Below are 18,230 nucleotides of genomic sequence, written 5' to 3'. Positions count from 1 at the left end.
CCACTGCCCCCTTGCCTCAGAAGAGTAATTTAATTCTATTTTAGAAAGAGGGAATGGAAAAAAAAAAGTTCCTAGTTACACAGATCAATCCAATTGTTCGGAGCTTCAGAATGAATTTTTCAACTTGTTGAACAGAAGCATACAAATCTCTAAAAGCAAGTCAGATAATGTACAAAGCCTCCATTCATTGTGTAGGCAGAAAGGAATGCTGGTCCCCGGCAGCTCTCTAAGGAATGTTCCTTTGGCTTTGACTGTTCTGTTGGGAACAAGGAGGGAAACACATATATAAAATGAATTTATAATGTCTCTGGCTTATAATGGCAAAATGATAAGAAAAGTTGGCTGTTTAATATAAACTGTCAGTTGCATATTCCAGGCCTCCTCTCTTTGAGGTCCCTCCCACACCCACGGGCCTGGCCACCGGTTAGCGAGGAGTACAAAGTGGCTGTTTATTATTATTGACTGGTGAAGCCTGTGCTCTGAAATTCATTCTGTCAACAGAATGTAAGCAAAGTTGGCATTTTAAAGCAGGGCTCTTTCAGTCGCTGGTTTTTCTCAGGATTGCTATGCAACAGGATCAGTGCTGTAGTCCCCGGTTCAAGCTGAAAATGTTACACAGGAAGACATACCATGTAAAGGTCAGATTCTTCTACTGTGATAATTTTCTTGTTCTGTGTATATACAAATGAGGTGGATTGTGTAATCTCTTATGATAACTCTTATCAAGGTCCTATGAACTTTCTACCTGTCAAGCCTAAAAATACGACAGTATTTTAAATGGAAAATCTTACTAATTAATGTATGATGCTGTAATAAATGTGTGATGCTAGAATGCCAAGGTGAACTTAATGTGTATTGTCAAGAAGATGCTCTCCTATGATAGAATCCCATTAATGTGCTGGAGCTGTGGACCGAGCACAACCTTGTTTATTAGTCTCTCCATGCTTTTATAGTCTGAGTCTACTCTACAGATTACTTAGATGCATGGAAAATATGACTTAACCCGTAGTGTAATGAAATGATTGGCCCTGGGGTGCACTTCATCACGGAATGTTATTTCATATCACTTCCAGAAAACATCATCTTTTGTCTGTGGTCCTATCAGTGTAACTTACAAAATTCGTAAAGTTGCAGGTGCATCATGTTCCAATTCATATCATCGAAGAACAAATTTATTAGACCTAATAAGGTGTCTACTACCAATCTACGTAGTAACATGAAAAGATAATGAACCAAGAAGAATGAGTTGGAGGTGCATCTTCTTGTTAGGTGGCCTAATTGAAACGTTTTTTGAACAGGCAGTTTATTTTTTACAGTTCTCCAGACTCACATTTAGCCAATCTCTTCTGTTTGGTAATTCTGCCCGTGTTCTTCTTCCTGCTGTCTCATAGGACCTCCAAGGAGAAATCGAAGCTCACACAGATATCTATCACAACCTGGATGAAAATGGCCAAAAAGTCCTGAGATCCCTGGAAGGTTCTGATGACGCAGCCCTGTTGCAAAGACGTTTGGACAACATGAACTTCAAGTGGAATGAGCTTCGGAAAAAGTCTCTCAACATTAGGTAGGAAAAGATTGGGGGCGAAAAAGCCAGAAATGAATTAAAACGGGAAGATTTCCTTCCCTTTCGTAGTGCAAGCGGCTAATATCTCATATGTTTATGTAAATCACCCAATTTCACAATGATTCATTTTATTTTGAATAAATGAATCATTCATTTGCTTGGTATGGAGATGATACTTGAGGGTTCAGATTAGATTAAAATGGCAGTGTTTTATAACCATGGGAGAGATGCATATTAAGACATTAGAGTGAATTTAAATGAGGAACACAGCTATCCTAATTTGATAGAGTTCTCTCTTAACTTACCACAGGATTATACAAAAAGTGATAAAATCAATATATGTTTATCATGGAGTTCTTTTTTTGGCATTATTCTAAATGCATAACAGAGGACATTCCTTAAATACCCTGATGCCTTGTAACTTTCGAGGAGACCTCTTCATAGCTCCTGCCGCTAGGGAGAGATTATAGAAACTTCTGGTCTTTAGCTCCCTCTCAGATTTTGTCACGGCATCTTCTGGAGACTAAGCCTTTGGTTGTTCTCTACTCTCCTCTCTTGTATAGTTGCCCCTTTCTTTGTATCACCTTTTTCCTGAGAAGCTAGTGGATACAGCTCAGCGTTGTTATAAGGAGTGCAGAGTAAAATTCTTGCTACACCCATTGTGAGTTGGTTCAGTGGGGGTCAAAGAAATGCCCGGTGTCACGTAAATGACACGGGAAGTAGAGAGTGGAGGTCAGGTCTCCTGCTTTCTAATCAGTTGCTTGTCCTAATTCACATGTCTTTGTAAAAATGTGTTGTGCTTTCTTCTGTGTCTAGGACAGGCGTTGGGGTAGAGGGTGGTAGAAGAGGGTGAATGGGCATCGCGGTGGTTACGAGGGAGCATGCTAAACCCTGGGAGATGGTACTATCTCTAGGTCGTAAGATTACAGAACGGAGATTTCTTTTTCTTCTTTACCGTTCTTTTGAATTGGCCAGGCTTTTGACATACAGCATATTTACTTCAATAATGAGGGAAAATATCACTGAAATTTCGTAATACAAAAGCACTCTAGTAAAAACCTGTATTAATATGAAAGAATAAGAATGATAGCAACTAATGCACGGTACATCACCTATCGTTACATGCCATGGACACTTTTTATTTCTTGACCCACTTAATGCTCTCAGCAGCCCTACATGATAGGCCCTGTTATTATTCTGTCTTTATATTTAAAGAAAGTGAGGTGCACAGGGGCTAAATAATTTTTTTCTAAGGTCATTTAGTTAGTAAGTTACAGGTCCAAGACTGAATACAGGGCGTCCGGCTCCACATTCTGAGCTTTTAACCATCATATTATCCTGTAGAGTATAAAGCAGAAAGGAAAAGGTAGGACTCACCTAACTTTGCCACATAAATACATACTACATGAAAGGATGGAAAAGAGAAACAGATATTTCTAAGAGTAGGAAAGGATTTTTTCTTTTTTTACCTGTAAGGTTTTCCCGCCAAGTTTGCATCCCAGCTTCCAACACACTCATTTTTATCTCCCTGTTTGGTCCATGACGTTGTATCAATGTGTTTAGGGTACACTGGGGACAATAGTGGGCAGTGGTATTTTCAAAGGCAGCGAGACTCCATTCGCTTCCCATGGCTTAAACTCGGAGAGGTCAGTGTGCGTAATGACAAAGGCCACTTTCATAACCTCTGTCGTTAAAAAGGAATGAGATGGGTGAAATGGGAAAGATATTGGCAGATAAATTAAAAGAGAAGAAAGTTATTCTTTTTTTGCGGAGAAGAAAGAAGAAAGCTGCTCTAACTGTTCTGCACATCACTCAGTGCCTTTCCTCTCCTTCATGTGAACTTGATGAAATGAAAGGGGAATCAAAAGCGGCAAAGAGCGTGTCAGCCAAAATATGGGCTCTTCGTTCTCAGCAATTTCCCATATGCCAGGCCCTGCAGTTTAATTCTTGCTGTCATTAATCAAGTGGAAAACAGTTACCTTGGCTTATCTAAGGTGCTGCAAATTCCAGAATTTAAATACTCCAATCAATGGTTTCAGCTTCTAAGTAGACCTTTCTCATAATACACTGTGTGTTTTAAGCAATCACTTACAAATTTAAAAAAAAAGAAAGAAAGAAAGAAGAAAAGAAATAATTCTTCACTTCAGTCCCTTTCCTGACATATCATTGAAGGAAGGGCATCTGTCAGTCCAGATCGAATGGCAGGTTTTAGCCAAAAGCAGCCCAGAACAGACAACAATTTAGGATGGTGATGAGGCAGGAGAACTGGACCCCAGAAGAGTCAGGCACAGAACCATTCATGATGCTTAGAAGCAGGCTTTATGAGTCTAGTCAGTTCCTCCATCAGCATTATTTTATGGTGAAAAGTCACCACAACTAAAAATTAGTTGTGAAAATAGCACAGAGAAAGTGCCCAGTGTTTGCCCAAGCTGTAACATATCATCCTATAAAAGATGTAGGTTGGTTCATTATCTTAAAAGGGATTCTGAAGCCATTTTTCTATCTCAAAGTATAGAGACATCAGTACTTAATTACACAGGTGTCCATTTTTTCTAGTTTTTATTGCAATTCCAGGTAGTTAACGGGACAGAACAATATTAGTTTCAGATGCAACATTTAGTGATTCAATGCTTCCGTCCATCGCCCGGCACTCATCATAAGTGCCCTCCTTCATCATCCCCATCACATTGGTATCCCTTTGCATTCCATTGGCTCATAAGAGGTATCCTTGTGTTTCCGGTTCCAAGTCCAGATTATGTCGCTTTCCTTCCATTTATTTTTTTCTGCCCTATGTCTTTTCTCTGCCTATGATTATGATTCTTACATAAGTCTCCATCATGTCTTTTTATATTGATAGATTTTTCTCTGTTTCTTTATGCATTGATATCACCCATAACACACTTAGAAAAATCTTCTTCCTTGGACATTTCTAGCACATTATTCCCTTGCTCAAAAACTTCAGTCTTGTCGGTGCCCATGTTTTATTTGTTCATTCACTTATTTTTCTCATTCCACAAATATTTACTAAGTCTTTACTATGTACTTGGCACTCTTCTAGGCACTGAGGATACAACTGAACGAAACTGGCAAGAGACAAATCATTGCTTTCATGAAATTTATGTGTAGTCATCAGAATCTAGTGGCTGGTGGCTTGTCTACTCTCCACCTGCTAAGACCCTGGTAATCCCTTCTCTTTCCTGTTCTTCCTTTACCTCCCAGTTCCTTCCTCACCAAGCAGTGATCTAATTATTCCCCAGCATGGATTCTCTGAGCCGAGGAGATTCTGCTTTTTAACCCCATTGCTGCTCTCCACTAGTTTTCTCACTTGCCCATATGAGTACATACATTTGCTGGTCCTCACCCTTGGAACACCGTCCTTCCTTTCATCCTCCACCTTTTCATCCAAATCCCTCTCTATTTCCCTCTCTGACTGTTTCTTCACTTTGAAGTCTTCCCTGTACTATTTTCATTTACACTGGATGGCACATTTCTTTAAGTATTCACAGTTGTTTCAGGGGGCTGTGCTTGCTACCTTCAGCTAAATTAGATAAAGAAAAACTCCAAGCTCTACTATTTGAGGGGAACACTTTGGGAAGGATAGGTATTAACCCTTCTCTAAATATTTGGTAGGATTCACCTGTGCAGCCATCTGGTCCTGGACTTTGTTGGGAGATTTTTGATGACCGATTCAATTTCATTGCTAGGTATCTGCTCACATTTTCTATTTCTTCTTGATTCAGTCTCAGAGGGCTGTATGTTTCTAGGAATTCATTCCTTTCTTCTAGGTTGTCCCATTTGTTGGCATATAATTTGTATAGTAATGTTTTATAACCAATCCTTTATATTTCTGTAATGTCCATAGTAACTCCTCTTTCATTTCTGATTTTATTTGAGTCCTCTTCCTTTTTGTGTGATCATGGTATTTCTCCTGCCAGGTAAATAGTGACTCCTCTGTCTTTTTGTGCTTGATGACTCTGACTCAAGAGTTCGTATTTTGTTTATCCTTTCAAAAAACCAGCTCTTAGTCTCATTGATGTTTTATATTGTTTTTAAGTCTCTTGTTTCATTTATTTCTGCTCTGATCTTTATTACTTCCTACCGTCTACTAACTTTGGACTTTGTCCTACTTCCCTTTAGGTGTAAGATTTAATTATTTATTTGAGATTGTGCTTTTCCATGCAGGCCTTTATCGTTATAACCTTCCCTCTTAGAACTACTTTCACTGCATCCTAAAGGTTTTGGACCACTATGTTTTCATTTTCATTTGCCTTCAGGTATTTCTTGGCTTCCTCTTTGACTTTTTCATCAATCTATTTGTTGTTCAGTGACATGTTGTTCAGCCTGCACGTGTTTGTGTTTCTTGCAGTTGTTTTCTTGTGATTGATTTCTAGTTTCATCCTGCTGTGGTCAGAAAAGATGTTTGATAGGATTTCAGTCTTCTGAAATTTTTTGAAACTTGTTTTGTGGGTTATCACATGATCTATCCTGGAGAGTCTTCCATGTACACTTGAAAAGAATGTGTATTCTGCTGTTTTGGGCTAGAATGTTCTGTATGTATCTGTTAAGGCCATCTGGTCTAATGTGTCATTCAAAGCCACTGTTCCCTTACTGACTTTCTGTCTGGCTAATCTATCCAAGCTCTAAATGAGTCAGTGAGGTAGAGTAGAAGGAATCTTGGACTGGCATTTGGGCGACCTACTTTCTCTTCTGGCTCCATTACTAACTGCCTACCATATGATCTTGAGCACATAACTGCTTCAGAGTTAAGCAGAGACATGGGCGGTCTCTTCAATTTCCCTAGCAATTCTACCAACCTATTAGTTTTAACTGTGCAGTTACTTTGTCTGAATCTAGGCAAATTTTGAAACTTTCTACATTGGTTTCCTAATATTTAAGTGGTACCAATGAAGTTCAAAGGTAGGCTGTAAGAAAAAGTAGATAAGATGTCTTGTAGAGAAAAGAATCCTTTAATTGAAATTGTATAGTACCATCTCATAATTTAGTTCAAGGAAAGTATATGCCATCTGCTCCATGTGCATTATCACATCGCATTATGTCCAAGAGGTATAAGAAGAAGTAAATACTCAGTGAGAGTTGAATGCCACCAAACAAAGCAAAACACTAACTGTTTTAGGTGGGAGAAAAATAAAGTAAAAAATTTTTACTTGCATGCATACATACATTCATGAGCAAATTAACACACACAGAGTTATTGATGACATTATCCAACAACAGAATTGTGATCAGCCAAAAAAAAGTTTCTCTTTCTAAACGATTCCATTTCTACAACCTTGCATTTTAATTTTGAAAATATTAATAATTTGGGAAGCAGTCTAGTGAATTTTTTCTGTAAGAAATATGCATGCAGATTTTAATTCAATCTGTCACCAGATTATATCTTCCAGATTATTGTATATACTATTAGCCGAGAGAAGCACATATGTTGTCAACAACAGTTTCAGCAAAATTTACATTCTGTGAGGTTTTCGTGTTTGGGAGAAAAACTTGTGAATGTTATATGCCAATATTCACTTTTATGGGATTCTGAATGCTAATTTGAGAGGCAAGAGTACCAACATGGTATAGTCCACAACAGAAATAAAACTCTTAGAGAGTAATCAGTATTAGAAGTTAGAATAGCTTAGAGGTTTTTCTATGATAGAGAATAAACAAAGAGCAAAAGGCGGCCCAGTCTTTCTAGTTTAAGGAAGAAAAAAATGCAACTTAGACATTGACTATTTCTGACCTCCTTTCTCTTACTCTTGGAATGTTAATCATGTTTGAAAGTTAGAGTTCATGGCCCAGCTGGACAAAAAAAAAAAAAAAAAAAGTTTACTTCTCTTTGAGTTTAATTCTCTCTCTTTATTTAAAGCCCCCAAAGCTCCCATTTTATGTCTATGATTCCTTATTACTTCTGCATTCTTACCTTCTCTTTCTATATGCTCAAGTGCTATCTCATTTCACAGGGGTACCCAAGATATACAGGAGGACATCATTAGTTCTACCAAAGGAGTCAAAATGAAAAAGTAATTCAGTGTAACACATCTTGCTTTAAGAATACATGCCTTTCCGGGGCACCTGGGTTGGGCCACTGCCTTCGGCTCGGGTTGTGGTCCTGGGGTCTTGGGATTCAGTCCCACGTCGGGCTCCTTGCTCGGCGGGAGGCCTGCTTCTCTCTTTGCCTCTCCCTGCCACTCTGCCTGCTTGTGCTCTCTCTCTCTGACAAGTAAATAACTAAAATCTTTAAAAAAAAAAAGAATACATGCCTTTCAGAGTAAAGTTTTATTAAAGATTCAAACTGGGCATCAACCCAATTATACTTGAAATATCTGTGTCTAGAGAACTAACAATCACTTTAGCAGCCCTTATAATTCTTAGCACCCTGACACCAAAGGGTTCCTTAAAGACAAGCGTTGTATCCTGACACACCTAGAGGTTCCACGTTTTACCTCAGCCTTACAAACTGGAGACATTACCTGCTTATTAAAAATCAACGCTTGCTTTGTTAAAAGCTACTAGCCCCTCAGCTCTTGTCTTCATTAATAAAGATTAATAGAAAATGGTTAAGAGCTAAGTATGCCCCTTCAAACCTCCACATTTATTTTCCATTGAGTAGTGAGGAGGGGTAAAAAGAGTATATTTGCCAATCAGCAGGAAGGCTTTTTGCTCTGGGATCCAAAGCATTTTCTGGAGACCAGAAATGGTTGGGATTTCCTCACATAAGAAAAGTCTGCAGCTTCCATTTCCCATGTCTAAATACAACAGGTCAAATTACATGCCCACACTGTCTTTAAACATTCATATCCCAGCTCGTACCCCAGCTTTGTATTTGCAAAACAAGAGGGTTGAACAAAAATCCCTGAGGTTGCTTCCAGCCCTTGGGGCCTATGATAAAAGGGAGGGGAAAAAAAGAGTCATTACAAATAGAAAGACACATTTTCCAGAGAGACATTTCAAGTACAAACATAGCTTGATCATTTAGAAATATTTGTTATAAAATCTTGAAAATAAAAATAGGGCAGCTCCTTCCAACAATTGCTTTAGAAATGTGTCTTGAAGACACTTCACAAGCTTAGCATAGCCAAAGAAAATGTTTTCTGAGCTCGTGGTGTTTTACTACATTTAGATAGCCTTCAAAATCATGTCCTTGACAAATGCCACTCTGCCCTGTGGAGACCGACCAGTAATGTTTAGGGCATACAGGAAATACTTCAAGAAATTCTTTCTTAAAGAACTGTCCTAGAGTTCCCCTGCTCAGTTGTGAGGGTTCTTGTTCCAAGTACAGGAAGTCTGGAGGCAGAACCTGGGAGTCTGTACCTAACACAAGCCGTTCGCAGGTTTCTTATGCCCCCGGAAGTTTGAGAACCAGGGTTTCAGAATGGTCATCTTTATATGTGTGGGTTTCAATCAGGAGCTGTTAACAGGCTGCCATTTTCCTCTCCCGCCCTTACCCAGTATCCCCTGTCCTTTGTGAGCCTTCTCCTTACATTCTTGTCACCACTCTCATGTGTTAGCAAGGAAAAGTCATTTAATATGGAGTTAAGGTGATCAAACATTCCGAAATGTTACCTAGTACCACAATCTAGGTCCCAGAGAGCCTTTTGTCACCTGAAGTCCTAGGTCCTTCTTCTCTCTCTCTGTTAACTCTCTGAACTGTTCCGCCTCCCTGGCGCTTAACATTATCTCCCTGTCTCCCGCTCTGAAATTTCTCTTAGATCCTTTAGAACTGAATTGCCTGGGTCTTAGAGCCATGTTTTCCTCCTGGAGACACAAAGGGTTTCGTTGACCTGGTAATGATTAGTGGACCGCATTTCACCTTGAGCCAGGCTTGTAGCAGTGCCTTGTGTGAATGAAGCCGCAGCCGGTCCCCTCACCATGGGAAGCCTGCCTTTCAGCATCTGTATCCTCCTCCAGGCCCCTCCACCAGAGAGAGGGAGGTCAAGCGTTCATTAGGCATCTCTACATTCTTCCTTATCTTTCACTCTGTCTACTCCCAAGGCTTTATGGAGACATAGGAGTGCTCGAAAGTTCTTTATTCTTCCATGTGCTGCTTTTCCACATCTGGACTGTGCCTCTCTCTGCCCACCCTCCCACATGTCCCACTCAACATCCTCGTTTACCCTTGAGGGGACCACGGTGCAAATTCCAGACACCCCAGGGAATCCTTGTAACTAGTAGGCATTACATGCCATTAAACAGCTAACATCTTGTATAAGGAATTCTCTTTTGGGCTTATCATGGAAGAGCAGTAAGTGAAAGAGAAAGGGAACAGAAGCAGCAAAAAGGGAACTCTATCCTCTATGCGGTCTGTGCTCTTATAATGAATCTGTGGTATTTAAGATATTTCTGGATTCCTTTATTAGATAATAATGCCCTCAGCATCTTGAATGGTTTAATTCCTCTGATGGAAATGCCTTCTGTTTTTCTGGATATAATGTTTGTATTGCTCATAATAGACAGTTCAGACAATTTGAAATCGAAAGCTGAAGGAGTAAATCAGCTCTAAACCTACCTCTGAGGGCTATAATAGTTGTCATTTCAGAATTTTTTTGTGCAGAGTCAAGTGTGTACACACAAATACACACACACGAACATTTTATAAAAATAGATTATAGACAATTTTGGAAGCTGTATTCTCACTTAGCAACGGACAGGTTGATCACTTCCTTATCCCTAAATACGTGCTGATGCCATCCCATTGAACAGTGTATAGGATTCATAGGATTTGAACACTGCATTGTATGAATTCACCATTATATTTGTAACTGACTCCCAAGTATAGAATATTTAAGTTGTTTCTACTTTTTGTCAATCATAAGTGATGCTATAAATAACATTTTTCCTACCTACATCTTTGTATGATTTTCCAGTTACTTCCTTAATATAATTTTTTTTTAACGTAAGCTTATGGGTCTTGTATGTGCACATTTTAAAGACTTGTAACTATAATCCTTCAGAAAGAAAATGATCCCTCAGAAACTCTGGAACGATTTAATTCCAGTGCATAGGCACTATTTGGCAATTCTGTTTGAGTAAGACCAGCAGGAGAATCATACTTGAAATGTCAGGCTAAGTTACCCCACAGCAAAGGGAAATGTTATTCTACCTGGTTGCTTTACACCTCAATCTTTGCAGCACGAGAGACTATATTGTATTTATGTTATAGGCAGCATTAATTTTTATGAATTAATTTGTAATTACTGATAATATGTAAGTAATGCAGCATACTTCTTGATTTACCTTAGGATAGAGCTTTGCTAACATTCCACGTTTCTTCTTTGTTTTCCGGATGATGATTTATTTGGTTAATTTAGCTTCTCATCCTCAAGTGAAATGTGGATTTTATAGCACAGATCATTCATTTGTATATTCTTAAATGCCTTCTACAGATTAACATGTTCTAAATACAGTTGATGGTAGAGCACTCATTCTCCTGCCTAAATTATTCATGTTTCGGGGAGGCTTTCAGGCAAGTGTCTGATTTTACTTTTCCACGTGAGTTGTTGTCTCAGTGCATTTTACACAAAGGAAACAAAGCAGAAAATGTTGGAACTTGGTGAAAACAAATCCCAGGTGCACACGAATAAAGAATGGTAGAGGAAAAGGAGAAGCATATGGGAAGAAGAGCAGAAAGGAACAGATGCCAGATGGAAGGAGTCAATGGAAAAAGCTGCCTAGAGTGCAGAAATGGAAAAGTCAAAATGTGGGGGGAGACCTTTCCATTTCTCAAAGCAGGAAGAATTCCAGTACTAGCATGAGTCACTTGAAAACTGAGTGGTTTATATTAGTCACCGGGAGGAGCCTTTTTTTTTTTTCTACCAGAAACATCAAGAATCATTGATTGCAACACTACAGAAAAGCAATCCATTCCACTGTATGTTTCATGCCAAAAGTCTCAGAATTCTGCATGAGGAAATACACATAGGGCTAAACGCTGTCCACCCTCAAAATTGCCATCAAACGCCCCCATTATATGGCTCATAAAAGCAGCTAGATTTTTACTGAGGACTGCTAGATGGTTCACTATAGGTTTACCTACTATGGAACGAACTAAACCAATGTACCTTCAGTGGGATTGTTAGACTCAACAAGCACCCTTCTAGATACTTTGACTTAGTGTCTCCTGCTGCTTTTCAGGTCTCATTTGGAAGCCAGTTCTGACCAATGGAAGCGTCTGCACCTTTCTCTTCAGGAACTTCTGGTATGGCTCCAGCTGAAAGATGATGAGTTAAGCCAGCAGGCACCCATCGGAGGCGACTTTCCAGCAGTTCAGAAGCAGAATGATGTACACAGGGTAGGACATTTTTAAGACAGATGCCTTGCACCAAGTAAACTTTTTTAGGGATGGTTTTGAAATGCGTTTTTGATTGAAATTAGGTTGACTAGAAATTTTTAGTTTGTTAGTCCAGGGGTCAATTTTAAGTAATCCAAGCCATTGTTATTTTAAATGTCAAAAGTGTCCATGTGAATAATAGCCTCTAAGAATTTGCCCTTCTCTTTTAGTGATTTTTTAAAGACATTTTGTTATGGAAAACATAAAACATACCAAATCGGAGAGAATCCTATAATGAGGAGCCCTGTGCCCATCAAGACTTCAACAATTATCAGCTCATAGCTGATCTTACTTCTTCTAGACCTCTACCGGTCCTCTATTATTTTGAAGTAAATATCAGGCATGGATAATTTAATTCATAAATAATTGAGAAAATATCTCAATTTAACTCATAAATTCATAAATAAGTAATAATAATAATTCATAAACAAATAATTGAGAAAATATCTCAATTTAATTCTTAAATTCATAAATAATTGAGGAAAATATCTCAAAAGATAAGATATACTCCTTCAAAGAGACCACATGGCTACTACAGTGCTTTTTAAGTGTCAGTAGTTTTATTCTAACAAGTATCTAGCATTATTCAAGTTTCCACTTTTAACACACACATCTTAAATGTTTTAACATGTTTTTTGTTTAAATGAGAATTGAAATAAGGGTCACACATTGTATTTGGTTAATTTGTCTCTTAAATACATTTTGTAAAAATGTTTATTATGAAATAAGTATAGATCCACGGTGAGTTGCAAAAACCGTATAGTTTCCGTATGCGTTTCATCCAGTTTGCTCTAATGGTTATATCTTATGTAACTATAAGACCATAAATATTGTCATTTCAACAGACACTGTAAAAAGGTACAGTTACAGCCTGACTCAATTCAGACTAGCCACATTTCAAGTACACAGTAGCCCATGTGACTCATGGCTGCCATATGGAACAGTACAGTTCAATAGGTTTCATCAGATTCAGGTTTGACTTTTTTTGGTAAGACTGTTTTATAGATGGTTGTGTATTCTTCCATCATCGGGAGGTGTATAATGTCTTGCTTTCTCTTTTACATGTGTGATTTTGGAAGCTGTTCATGATCAATGACTAGGGGTTACAATATGATAATTGCCTATTTCTATAATTTTGTCTTCATTTATTAGCCAGAGGACTTCAGTGGAAAAAAAGTCATCCATCTATTATTTGGGCACCCAGTATACAGTTCATATATGATAGGCAGGATACTTTCCCAGCCTTCAGAATAACAAGTTGTTCACTAGCATCTTCTAACAGTGACCAATTGTTCCTCTCTCTCTCTCTCTCTTTCTCTCTGTTTTGCTCTTTCTTGTATTACCATTTTCTCTATTGGGCTCTGAGTAGGGAAGTCAGAGATTTGGTCTTGCTCATCTCCAAGACCCTCAGACCTAGTGAAGTATCTGGCATACACTGGATACTGATAAGTGTTTTTGAAATGAGAATAAAAGGCACAAGAACAGAAATGAATAGCAAAGCAAGGAAATGAGTAACAAACTATAAAAGTTTGATAAAATGGTAGCACTTTTATATGTTCAGCACTTAAAGAAAGATCTCTATGGAGATACAGCCAAAGGTGGCATCTTGAAGAGAAGTCAAAGGTTTATATTATTCCAGAGAAGAGAGTATAGATTACTCAAAGGGAAGAGACCGTGAGGGAAGATCCAGGAGTCTGAAAAAAATTGCCAAGGAAACTGACAGTTTCTTCTTTAGCCATTCCCCTTCATAAAATTCAGAACAGAACATGAAATTAGCTCTGTGGTAGGGTGGAATATAATAGTGACATTTTTTAAATGTTCTAACTTTGAATAAATAGTCAAAACACTGGTGTAATGTGTAGAAGAGCATTCATTGAGACAGAAGGGCATTTTAAATAGAATGCGTTATATGATATAAAGAAATGAGACAGAATTTCTACAAAAGGTGTAATTTTAGTCTAATTCTAGAAACCAAAGATGAATCATGGAACAAGCACACTGAAAGTCAGGAGAGACTGTAGTCACATTCCTCCATAAGTTAGATTATGATTGCTACTTTGTTCTTCAGCTGTGAAGATGAGGAATTTGGTCCAAATAATTTTCACAGTCCTTACTAGCCAGCATCTTGTTATAAATAGTCCCTCACTATCCCTGGTTATTGGCTTTTGTTACTTGTTAACAGTGGTAAAACGTTAGTACTTATTCTCAGTCGTTTTATGCAGGAATCCCATGACCAGTTACATGCTTTTGGGAGATGGTGAAGCTAGAGTTACGGTTGACATGCACCGGACTGAAATGAATAAGCCCCACTTGGCTAGTGGGCTTGTTCAGATACCCATCTGTGACTCTTCTTTGACTTCTGAGGACTTCCAGCCCATGGATAACTGTTCTATACATTAGTTCCACTACTCCTCTTTCCCTCCCTCCCAATCTAACTTAGATTCAACCATAAAACATTTTAATAACTCCCAACACCCGAAGACCTGTGCTTTATCATCTTTTTGTAGCTGCCATCTGCAAAAGCCCAAAGCTGGAAAGATCTAACTGCTTTCCCCTGTCCAAACAACAATGGAGCAGACCAGTATAATCACTTTTTCAGGATGACAAACCAAGGCTTCCTTTAAAGAGCCCAATACGTCACTGGGTCTGTTTGCCTCCAAAATGGTTCCTGACTCTATCTACTGCAGTCATTGCAATAGTCACAGAAGTCCGTTTCTCCTGACCTTTCTGCATCTACTCTTGGCACCCTACAGTGCAGTCTTTACATTTCAGCCAGAGTAATTTACGTTAAAACATACATTGAATTATGTCAATCCCCATCTTAGCCCTCTTTAGTGGCTTCTCCATGCCATGGAGAAAAGGCCAAAATCTTCAGCAAGGGCCCCAACTTTCTCTTTTCCCCCTGCTCTTCCTCTTGCCCTCTGGCCACCAGCCATGCTGCCTTCTTTTGGTTTGTGCAGTTCTCTGTGTTCTTCCCAGGTGGTGCTTGGAACATGCTGGTCCTCTGTCTGAAACCCTTTCCACCTACACATATCCCTTTATAATTTCCTGGCTAACATCTGATAAGCTTTTACATCTTGGCTCAGACATCAAGCAAGCTTTTCCCTGCTGCCCACATTTGACCATATCTTCCTCTACATGGTCTCATATACAGTCTACTTTTCCTTCTGCAGCTTAACATTCTTTGTCATCACATGTATGTATAAATACTTGATTCATGTCCATCACCTTCGCTAAACCATGTGCTCCAAGAAGGCTTCTTTTGGGGAGAGGGTTGTCATTTTTATGCCCAGCCCTTAATAAGGTGCCTAGTACAGGGTGGACACTAACTAGGTAAAGAAACAAAGGAATTAAGGAAAAAAGGGAAGAAGGGAAAGAGGAAGGCAGAAAATCAAGCAGTGATCTGATCTTAACCTTGTTGGTTCTTCTCTAGTTTACTGAGACCAAGGGCAGGGAAAGAAAGAAGAGAGAAGGATGTTCCTTCCTCACTGCAGGATTTTTCTGTTTGTTCCCAACTCGGCATCCCTGTGTACCGTGGAGAGCTCCTTTGATGCCCACTGTTTTTACTTGGGGTCTGGCCCAATGTTTTGACAAGCTTCTCTTCGTACTCTTAAGAAATCTTCTCGTCACAAAACACTCTTCCTCCCTCAGAGAACATCATCACTCTGAAGTGTTGATGAGAGAACAATTTAGCACCCTGTTTACTCAGAGTTTTGTCATATTTATGCAGTAGCCCTTTTAGAGTTGCAGAGGAATGCCTGTCTAGTTAGTAATGCTCTTGGTGCCTGTTGGCAAGAAGAACAAAGGAAAATCCTTGAAACTGGGTCTCTTTATCTGATCTTCTGAACTTCCTTAGGAATAGAGAAAGGAAATATAATCAGTGCAAAACTCTGTCAAGATCTAGTCTTTGGCAGGTTTTGTATTTGTAGACTTGTTTTACATTGCCACATTCCTAGGATTATAAATTATCTTGCTCTTTGTGGGTTTCTGGATTCGAATACTGTTGATGTAGAATGTTTAGTATCAAGATGGGTCATTTGTTATCATAGACTTATTCCACATGTATTTGATGTGTCACTTTTTTCAAATCCCCTGCTCACTATCTATTGTAAATTATTAATACCCCTGGTCATTACTTTCTGTGGGAATCAAAATCCCATTAGAATGTCTGAAGTCGAAACTATAGAATAATATTTTTCACTTTTCTTTTCTCTAAATCAGGATGTTTATGAAAGAGGTAATTTATATTTTCTTTGGATATCATTACAGATTAATGATAACATTTTATAGCAAAATATCATTGTGTCTTATACTCTTAAAGCAAAAATATGTAGGCATTCTCAAGCACTTTGGTGGAGGGGGTGTGTGGTTTTCTTATAGGTAAAATTCCAAAACAATCCACACAGGTAGTTAGGGACCGCAGGCTCACTCCCCAAAGCAATTTTCACACCCATGGGAGTGGATCTTTGTTCCCCAAACCAGCTGGGCAGCATAACAACGGCAACTGAAATGGCTCTCAGGCTTAATTAATAAAATAATGTTCCATATGCGGTGAAGTGTCATAAATAATTAAAGCTCAAACATGCCTTAGCAAATACAAACGGACCAATTTTTATATCTTTTGCATACATTATTCCGGCTTTTACGGTTCCTCATTATTTGCCTCACCAGACTGACTCTTTTTCAATTAGCGTGTATTATTCTGGTCCAGATATATTTTTAAAACTGACTTCTTTTGTTTTACTTGAGCAGTCACTAAAGTGATATTTATTACTTGTCTACGTCTGTGATTAACCTAGAGAGAGTTTTAGAGGAGCAAATCATAGTGGGAAGTTTCTAAGGAGAACTGCAATAAACCATGAGCTTATTTAACTCCCTTCATCTGGCCCCAAATCCAAATGGAGATTAGGTCTTGATTATAAGAACACTGTAGGTAATGACTTCTTGTTTGCATTTGTACTAATGAAATTGTTTGTCATTAGGCTTTCATCTTTCAATTTAAAAATCTCTGTAATTCCTTCCCTTGAGACCGTTAAGGACACCTTCACAGCTTCCTGAGCTTTTCTGGTTAAGATTGAGATGGAAGTAATCAATACATACATTATTAAAACAGTGGACAGAAAGCCATTATGGCGTGGAAGCTGTTGACAAATGAAAAGGCTTGAATAAAGTAGTTTACTTGTTCATTTGTCAGGTCGTATATTATGCACGTTCGATTTCCTCAGAAGTCACCACAAAGTGAGGGAGAGGTTGAGAAATTCAATAAAATTATCCTGGAATCATGCTGTTGATTATACATTTATTTAAGCTAATTCTGTTATCAATGCTGGCCTGCTTCCTTTGGGTACATTTTAGCATGTGTGTCAGCTTGATGAGTTCCCTGTGTTTTCTTTCCACAGAAATAGAATATGTCTTTGGGTGCCATTTGTGAATGTTAAGATTCAAGTCAGCTCTGTATTTTTAAAAATGCATTGTTCCCTAGCACCTCTGAAAAACAACAAAAAAAGGTTGTGATAGGGTAATTCATTTGATGACCTGGCCTCTTAGAGTTTCTGATCAAGTTTGGTTCACCTACAAATTCACTTTGAGTTTTATCTCCTCTAAGCTGTCTGCTTCTCTGTGTTGGAAGAAATAGACAAATTGACATCTTTTTTTTTCAACAAAGCCAAACTTCATTCTTTAAAAAGGTTAAGAAAAGCAACAAGCTCATAGCAAGACTGATAAAGAAAAAAACCCCAGAAAAAAAAATTGACAGTATCAGGTGGGGACGAGGAAAACATGGCTATGGAGCTTACAGATGTTAAGATAATAAAACATCTCAAAAGTAACTTCTCACTAATAAATTTCAAAATTTAAATAAAAAGCACAAATTTTCTAAAAATAAAACATTCAGCTAAATCAAGAAAAAATTAGAAATCTGAGTATTACTTTGGAAATAGACATCTTTTGATCTATTCTTCATCCCTAATGGAGTAAGCTACTTTTGTGTAAGTTTCATATTTTATGCAGTCATATTTAGGAATGCTGAATAGAAAAGATTTTAAAATTATTTTTAGAACTACATTTCTAGGCATTTGAGGGAGTCTTCTGAAAACTAGCTATATCATCAAAACTTGAGAATGGAGCCATCTAGGATTTGCCACTTTTCTTTAATGAGTATAATAAAATAAAATGTGAATAATTTACAAATTAAGCTCCCTGCCAAAGTCCTCTTTCTAACCACATCAAAACAGTGATATCTTTTTTTTTTCAGTTTGTAAAACAGTGATATCTTAAAAAATATTCTTAAAATAATATTTGTATAGTACTTTGCCTTTACAGGGCACTTTTACA

General features: G+C 38.2%; 1 protein-coding gene across 11 annotated transcripts in view; it reads left to right on the top strand.

The window, feature by feature from the left end:
- DMD (dystrophin) overlaps positions 1 to 18,230 on the top strand; it is a 2,324,635-nt gene that overhangs the window by 1,942,941 nt on the left and 363,464 nt on the right. For 9 of the 11 annotated variants that reach the window (XM_045994540.1, XM_045994546.1, XM_045994545.1 and 6 more), the window contains 2 exons: positions 1,392 to 1,564; positions 11,702 to 11,858. In XM_045994540.1, coding sequence (XP_045850496.1) covers positions 1,392 to 1,564; positions 11,702 to 11,858 — 330 coding nt within the window. Of the gene's footprint in view, positions 1 to 583; positions 639 to 1,391; positions 1,565 to 11,701; positions 11,859 to 18,230 lie in introns of those variants that run through there. The other 2 variants (XM_045994547.1, XM_045994549.1) reach the window with 1 other exon arrangement.

The sequence above is a fragment of the Meles meles genome, chromosome X (assembly GCF_922984935.1).
Source record: "Meles meles chromosome X, mMelMel3.1 paternal haplotype, whole genome shotgun sequence".
NCBI classification, from domain to species: domain Eukaryota; kingdom Metazoa; phylum Chordata; class Mammalia; order Carnivora; family Mustelidae; genus Meles; species Meles meles.
Note: the sequence above shows the minus strand (reverse complement) of the source record. Positions and strands in the feature narration are given on the sequence as shown.